This window comes from Chanodichthys erythropterus, chromosome 17 (assembly GCF_024489055.1).
Source record: "Chanodichthys erythropterus isolate Z2021 chromosome 17, ASM2448905v1, whole genome shotgun sequence".
Lineage (NCBI taxonomy): Eukaryota > Metazoa > Chordata > Actinopteri > Cypriniformes > Xenocyprididae > Chanodichthys > Chanodichthys erythropterus.
The window spans coordinates 16885408-16894338 of NC_090237.1; the positions used below are offsets into that span (position 1 = coordinate 16885408).

Sequence of the window (8931 nt, forward strand, 5' to 3'; positions counted from 1 at the left end):
AACGTCTTGTGTTCTTCAGACATCTTGAGGAAGTAACAAACACATCTGTGATAGGGCTGGGACAATAAATCGATGCATTGCTTGATTCTGAGATTTTCCGAATGCATCGCGATTCTCTCTCAAATCGATTCTGAGATTAGTTTTTAACAGCAGATTCCAATCAGGTATCCTTAGGAGATGCTGTCGCCAGGCCATATGACATCAATGCTGATCTCACTGTTAGGACATCTGTTGCAGTGGCTGTATCGCCTGACAACTGCTCCACCTCTGTCAATCAAACAGGCTAAGCTTTGCAGACGTCCTATGATAGGATTTTATAAAGCTCCAGGCTTTTATGATAGCCCTGTGCTTATCTCACACCTGACATGAGGGATACAGGGAGGAATGCTGATTACATGGCCCATTTGGGCTCTTGCCTTCCTGATCTAATTCTGTCACAACATTTTAGGTAAGCCATAATTCCAATTCCATTTTCGAGTCAACTTAAACGCTCCATATCCCTTTAAGTCAGCCACATTTCCCACATTTATCAGATTTTTCAACAGGCTTACAGTGCAGATGATTACTGTAATTACTGTCTGCTCTGCAGCTGGGCACACTGTGTTTTATGTTGTGATAAAAATGTCTCAGTCATTGAAGTGTCCTTGGTGTGAATTAAGTTGTACTCACAAGGACACACACTGAGAGAAAACGTACTCAATTGTCTGTATGTGTAGAGAAGAGTTCCACGGAGAATTTAAAAGGATTTTTTTGGCCTAACTGAAACTGGGAACACATCAAAAGGAATTCCCTGTAACTGTGACTTCTGAAATAGAGACAAAAAGTGACATTTTTAAAATCAAATAATCAAGTAGTCAACCAGACAGTCCTGTATTTGACAAAGGAATTTAAATCAGGTCCGCTTTTGCATTCAAAAACAGCTATATAGAGAGGAATTCAATGGGAAAGAGCAGTTTACTAGACATTTTAAACATGCCGTTTCAACACTCATAGCATAACGCTCATATAAAAATGTGGCAATGGCAAAAAGACATCTATCTGCATGTGTATGGCTGTAGCACTGGTGGTCTTAAGGGGATGAATTTACACACACAAAAAAGAAAAACATTTATAAACTAAATTTATAAATGTATTTCAACCAATCAGAAAAGAGTAAGCAAGTGATTTTAATACCCCAATGCTGACAAGCCAACGGCAATCGCGATTGTGCTTGTTTTTTTCTTCTTTTTTTTCCATGAAGCTACGCCCTTAAATTTCATACATGTGTATATAACGCTAAATTAGTTAATGATGATAACAAGAGTGAAGAATGTAATTTTTTCCACCAACTGGAAAAAAAAAAACCAATCCATTTAATCAATGCCACTGATCTCTATGGAGTGAAGCATCAGCTTAGTGTTAGCCCAGTGATGCATTGCTCGTCGGCTGCGTCTTATAAAGTGATGCCCCAAGTTAAAATAATTTCAACACCTCGTTTCAATAATGAATGAATCAGCGTTTTTGAACATATTAGGTGAATGAAAGGTTTAATGACTCAAGTAAAGAGACTTCCTTGCCGCCACCTACTGGCGTAATTGTAACCTGCATCGACTGACAGCCAGTCTAGAATGTGCAAAAACAAGTCACAGAGCCAATGCTGGTGAAATATCAACAGTCTTGGAAAGCCTCTCATCCAGTCAGATTCACAGATTGGAACTACTGAGGTTTCGATGTTGTTTTGGAAAGGCCAAAGCTGATCGGATGGTTCTTGTCACGTGACCTGCAGTGCGCTTGCGGCATTCTGAAACTTCTAGAATCTGTTGAGATTTTTCATCTCGCTACGCCTGGAAAAACGAGCGTGTCGCGACCGCGGTGCTTGCCGACACGACGTGTGAACAGCCCCTTATACATAATAGCATAATAACAATAGCCCAACAAGCTTAGTGTCAGGTTTATGTTCTGTTATGTGGACCCTTATTTTGACATCCTGTTCTTTTTCCTTTAGCTCGTTTCCCCACTCTGTTTAGTTATGGTTTCATTAGTTACTGATCATGTCCTCATTTGTTTCTATAGTTAGGTATTAGTTTCACCTGTGTCTAGTTTAGGTTCCTTTGTTCTACCCTTTTATTTATAGCCGTGTTTGTTTTCTTGGTCAGTTCTCATTTGCGCATGGTGTGGTTTGCGTTATTCTCCTGCATGTTCATTCAGAGTGTTTGAATTATTAATAAAGCCCGTTTTGTTTTTGAGTCTCATTCGACTTTGTGCTTGCTGACCACATTGTAACACTTACTTATACAGCAAAAAAAGGTGATATCATCGCATATCGCGATATTGAGCCACTAAAAATCACTACAAATACACTGAAATTCCTTCACCGCGAAAGCCCTATGTGTCCAACGTTTTCTTATAGTTTGCTACATGTTGCTACTTCTACTACTATTACAGAGAGTAAATGGGTCATCATTACATTGAACAAGTACTGACATCATTTCACTATGCACTAGGCCATACTCTCAAAGATGATTAATGTGTGCAAGTTCCTTAAACAGCCTATTGTGTTGATTTTCAAGCCTTAGGGGGCGTTTCATTTCATATTCTTTATTTATAGCAGCATGTGGGGCTGCAGCTAAACTCCCTTCGGTCCAGTTTATAGAACAGATGCCACCAGAGACTGCACACATACATGTCCAGTCTCACTAACAAATCCCCATTCAGCTTTAATTTCAACATATGGTGACAAATTTCTTATGGGAAGCAGACCAAAATTAAATGAGAGTGCATTATTAGATGATCAGTGTTAACAGATCATCTTAATTGAGCTTTTTCTTCATATCCAATGGATAAAAGACAAGTAAAAAAATGAAAATAAAAATGAAGACCTTATGCAGATAAGGTTGAAATAATACACATAACTCTCCAGAGATCATGTTTACAGTGAAAATTCAATGATAGTGAATTTGTTAGTCTAATATTTTTCCTCCAGCTCTTTTGGATGCAGGCTCTCAGAGCTACTTTGACTTCATTGCAGCTTTACTGTTGAGCCGAAGGTGATAGAGTACTAGAGAGCTGCGAGCAGTGGAGCTCAAAGTCAGTGTGACACCATGAGTAGCTCTCAATGACAGCACGACTCTGCCTCAGGCACTCAAAAGCATGCTTGGGCACACACACATACACACTGGTGCGCACACACGCACCCTCCTCCACCTTGTGCGCAAGGCACACTGCAAGATGTAAACAACGTCCTTAGACATGAGGAAAGGGAGGAGGGACGGAGGGATGCAGGGTGGGAGAAACAGGGTAGAGAGCATCATTCTAACCATAAAGGCATGGAGGGAAGATGCAACATGATGAAAAGGCTCAGTGGCCGACAAGGACACATGAAAAGCTCATCTAAACAACCCACCCACACAGTACAAGTTTTTCTGACTATCCGCTTCGACGGAGCTACTCAATCAACACCCACGGCTGAGACGGAGGGGGGAACGGCGATACTGGGCTCGAGAAAGTGACACTCGGCTCAGCCAAGGCGCCCGAGCACCTGCTGCCAGTGCAGGATGGGGGAGGAGAGAAAGTGGTGGCAGAGAGGGTGACACAAAAACACTTGTTTGTTATTCTCTTCTTCTTTTTTTTCATTGGTGTTCCCTCTTCTTTATTTCCCAAACAGTTTTTTCAAAAATGTACAAAATGACTAAAAATAACCAAGGGAGAAAAAAAGAAAAAGAAAAAAAAATGTATTATGGAATTTTTTTTTTTAAATATATTATTACATTACATAAATTCACACAAAGCTGCGTACAGCACTTCAAGCAAAACATAATATTAAATGACAATAATAATAGTAAAGTGCTACATTTCTAAAATAAACTGACTTTAAAGAAAATAGAATAATGAAGAACTTGGTCTTTATTTTGAACAGCAAATTTGAAGGAAATACCACTAAGCAAGAATACAAATAATAGTAATAGAAAAGTGCTATATTTCTAAAAATAGGCTTTAAAGAATAAAGAAAATATTTTAAAGAGAATGTGCTTTAAGGAAAAAATACATACAATAAATATAATAATAATAATCATCAATAATAATAAATATAAAAAATAATATTGAATGCTATATTTATGTTAAATAAATAATAATATATATATTTTTTTTTTTTTACAAAATAATGGTGACAATCACTTTGAAGCCAGCTGGTTAAAAGTCATTGTAAAAATGTCTCAGAAAAGTTCCTACAATCATTTGTTTGCAGATGCTGCTTGGTTTGATATTTTAAAAACTTTTTAGGGCCACTGAGATTTAAGAATGTCTGGTTGTGATCATCAAAACACCAAACATGTGAATATGTACAGTAGAGGGACAGGATCAAATCGACATCCTCCCTTCTAAAAAGAAGAGATAAAAGCACTTGTTCGTGCCACTCCGGAGTTCCCGTAAATAAAAGGTAAGCAAACAAGACTATTTGTTTACATAAACTCATTACATCCTGTTCTGAGCAGATGGTCACAAACCCAGGAAAGTTGCTCAACATGGCATCTACAGTTCGCTTAAGAACTGGGCATAAACTGGCAAGCACACTGCAACCTGGCAACTCTCCCTCCCCAGAGCGGGACATAATTGCACTACTGTGTGTGTGGCCAACGATACCAAACACACACACACACACACACACACACACACCCCTATAATCACAGTAAGCCAACACATCCACATCAAGACATGTAACTGATTATCATCTCTAAGCCTGGGGATATGTGATAGTAAGGCCTTTCATAAATTCACTGAATCACCATTTTCTAAACAATGTGAAGTTTTGACAACTGCTGAGGCATCAGATTCCCTCAAAAATGCCTGTATAAAAAATAAATGCAATGCATAAAACATTAAATTGGGGTCAGACGGATAGCATTCTCAGCTTACGGCCAAAATGGACAAACCCAGGACAACGCACAGCAAAAGAAACCAGTCTGGACATATGACTAAAAAAAGAGCACTTTACGTGGTCACATATGAGAAATCATTTAGGTTGTTTCAGAACCCCCAGCAAAAACAACACGAAACTGCTGGGGAACCCCGGTAGTTCTCAGCAGCGATTATTTAAGCCTCTCGAAATACTTTCAAAACACAAAAGGCATCAGGAGAAATTTCCCTTTGTGAGATGCAGATCTAATGCTCTGATGTTGCTCATGCACCCACATTCAAAGCACCCAAAACTGAGAGTTTCTGAAACAACATGTACCAACACCTCACACCCACGCTAATGAGGAGCCATGGCTTTAAGATAAAAACAAAGATGTGCCTCCTGCGAGGTGTAATGAGGGACATAAATTTGGAGAGAATTGCTCCATGCGCTCAATGGCTGCTGCTGCTCCCCCCAGAGCAAAAAGCGGGAGGCGAAACCCCCTCTGCCCGCCTACAAAAGCGGAATAAAGCCATGGATGGGACGGCCTGTGTCTAATTCCCTCCCAGCGCTGTCCCAGGGGGAGGAGGGCTTGCTCTTCACCCTTTGATATCCACGTCTGCGCTCTTTCAGCTGCCTGCACTTCTTAAAGGCTGGAATAAAAGCAGACACAAAGCTTCCTGCTATGATCCACACGCTGTCTAGGGGACAGGGCCCTCTCCAGATAAATAGGCCAAACACCTGCTGGACTTCTTCCCTCCGTATAGGCCACGCCATTCATTAGAAAGCAGCGGAGCAAAGCATTCATTTGCTGTATCCATTCAACTGCACTTTTGTATGAGGCCTTGATATTGATCCTCATTCTGCTTCTGTAAGCGGGGCTTTACTCCGGACATTAAAAGGCAAGCCAAATGGCGTCCCTCACAAAGAAACCGATGAATGGAGACTTAAACAGGACACCTCCTGAAAGTAACAGTTGTCTAGCAAACAGCCACGGACTTGTATTTGCACTTTAGATTTAGATGAAAATATGGTTTGGAAGATGAAAGCGAAAGCAAGCTGCAATTTCTGGAGCTGCAAGAAAATCACACAAACGTATTACCTCTATGTAAACATTTTAAGCTGTCCAAATGGGTTAATGAAGTAGTCTAAAAGGCAGCCATCAGAAGTGAAATCCTGTTGGGGGCCCTGTGGGCCCGTGCTGTTGGATTTGGGTCTGATGGGAAGGAGGGGCGGCGTGCTTCTGTTTACTGAGCATGCTACTGGCCTTAGGCTGCTCTGTGAGCTCAGCGGGCTGCGATGAACCAGAACAATCCTACCCAGGCACAACATCCCCTCTGAATGAAACTACAATGCTGTGTCCGCAACTCGCATGAGCTGCAAGCTCCGCTGGGATTTTAGCCGTCTGTCTGGCTCGTATACCAAAACGTTTAACAAATGGATTCGTGGTTTAATTGAGCACTCTTCAAAAAGACTCCAAGTGTGTATTAAAGCATACTGAACTGCTACAAATGCACACAATAAAAGCACTGGAAATGTATGGCTTGGTCGCTATTTTTACAATCATTTCTTACAGTCAACATAATTTGACATTCACATACTTGTTTGCATCCATAATGAGGTATATTTATGAATGAATCGGGATATTCAATAAGAAAAAAACAACAACAATGTTGCCTACATTGCTATTTGGCAACATTATTCAATAGCCTGCATGGCCTAAGTGACATCACAAAACAAAGAAAGTTGTTTTTAGAGGCGGAGCAATCTATTACATTTTTATTAAAACCTATAAAAACAACTGTTTTCAACAACACGCATTTTAACAATAAGACCTCGAAGAACTAGGCCTATAAAAAGACAAATAGGTCCATTTTGATTTAATGATGACAATTATAAACATTAGTTGGCATGGTTCTGAGTGATTTACCATGGCAAACAAACCACAACATATGTACACAAAAAGACTAAAGCAATAATTTTGTGTGAGTGTGTGTGCACATACACGCCTGAAGATCTGAAGACATCATGTCTAATAACCACATATCCACCACGCACTTAAATCTGTGCCACGTTTTCAAACGCAAAATTTCCCGTAGGCGAAACTTAAAATCAAGCAAGCTATTTGCGTGTTTCTGGTTCGCGCCCGCTCTCGTTTCGATGTCCCCGTGTTTCCGATGCGCAGCGCTCTACTACTGAGAAAGGAAGATGGTAGTTTGTCACAGTACACACCCCCACACATAACAGCCTCCGTCAATAGCTGCCTTTTATTGCAACCGCCGTTTGCACCGCTCAAAACGCTGCATTTGGCGTGTCTTTGACTAATCATATGGCCTTTGTAGCCTCGGCAAGGTTTTGCACAGGAATCGCTTGATTCCTCTTAGAAATGACATTTTTTCCGAATGCGTACTGCTACTACGCAATATCTGAGAGGGAAAAAAAAAACATGTCCACCTCCCATTTTCCCGTGCATCAGCGGATGCTAACAGGCTAACACGTTAGCCAGCCTCCTCTCGAGGGTGAAGGAGATCAAACAGAAGAGGTTTAAAATTACACACTGCAAACTTTTGCAACAAAATGAACGATTTGAGAATATATGACCCACTCTCCGCTAAATAAACACACCATGTTGCATATTTTATAGCAACACGGTTTACTGCTACTAGCATCATCCATTTCTTAACCCAAGCTAGAGGGCAATGTATAACTGGACAAAATAATATCATAAGTGCAGGGACACAGTAGTTTTAGGAACAGAACATTACATCTTCTGAGCTCAATCTACCCTTCTATGTAGGTCAATACTTTAAAATAAAGTTTAAAGATGGGATAGATGCACTCTGCGTGCTACCGCTAAATGCTCAGACAACAACAACAAACTGGCACCAGGTGTTCAGCCCTGCTAAAATCGGCTCATTTATGTTTATTTAAACACCCTGACCAGCGTATTTCTCTAAAAGAGGAAAATCCGTTATACACCACCAGTTTTGATCCAAGCTGTCTTTTGGTGAAAGGTACACGATGGGCCAACTTGGAAGTCCAATATAGAGTCATCAAAGGTATAATTTTATCTCTTTTTGGGGTAAAAGAGTATTTTGAGTAACTGAAAGGTGGTAAATATATTTAAATTTGATCCTTTATAGGTCGTTAAGCTCTTTTAGACTTCATTTTTGGCAGAAGCTGCGCGTTATTCTGGCTATTTTCTGTTCTTTTTAGCTTAAAAAGTGCTTTCACTGTTTTAAGTCAAAAAGCGGTGTCACATGAAACGCACGAGACTCCGAGTTAAATTGAAGTTCAGCCCAGAGCAGCTTACAGTTATCTAGCTTCACATCCCATCCTGTCAAAAATGGCAGTAAACTCTTCAGGGTCGCAAAATATGATGCTCGACCGCCTCAACATAGACTTACAGACTACAGAAGCACAGCAACATCAGTCATTAGTTATGAATAGGTGCATGTTTTGATGTGGGCTAGCTAGCAGTTTAGCCTGTCAGTGGTCCCATAGTGAGAAAAACAGCACATGGATGGAGACATGTGTCTGCTGCGCAGCAAAATAACTAGCACACTCACTCACTCACTCACTCTCCTCACTGAGCAACTTAGAGCTGCTACACAAACGCGGAGTTATTTGTAATTCCTGCATTGATCATGAATGAGGCTAACGCTTTAGCCAGGGTCCCGCTTACCTCCCCGCTGCTGGAGCCGCTCGACTCCCCCAAAACATCCCGAAATTTCTGCAGGTTGCTGCTGATGGCAGCGGACACTTGCAACGCAGCGTCGAAACCGGGCCCGAGCCCGTTCGCGTTCGGATTAGTCCCCGCGCTGTTTAGGAGGGAAGCATTGACTCGAATTCGGCCCGCTTTTCTCCCGGTGCCCGAGCTGCTGCTCCCTCCGGGCCGAGCAGGGAACCGCCACCGACAGCTGTGCGCCATTTTACACTCTGCCTGCCTGCCCTAGGATCAGGAGCTCAGTGTGGGCGTAGCCCCGAACGAGCGATCTCAGAACACGGCCGCTGTAGTCTAGCGGTCAGAATGGATTATCCATGTTTCGGGGTGGTGG

General features: G+C 41.4%; 1 protein-coding gene across 2 annotated transcripts in view; it reads right to left on the reverse strand.

Annotated features, from left to right (window-relative positions):
* The window catches only part of kmt2a (lysine (K)-specific methyltransferase 2A), a 33762-nt gene extending 24886 nt beyond the window's left edge, over window positions 1–8876 (reverse strand). Inside the window, exon 1 of one of the 2 annotated variants that reach the window (XM_067365544.1) lies at window positions 8559–8876. In XM_067365544.1, the coding sequence (XP_067221645.1) occupies window positions 8559–8804 (246 nt within the window). In that variant the 5' untranslated portion in view covers window positions 8805–8876. The remainder of the gene's footprint in view (window positions 1–8558) is intronic. The other variant, XM_067365543.1, reaches the window with a different exon arrangement.
* Window positions 8877–8931: the final 55 nt, after the last annotated feature.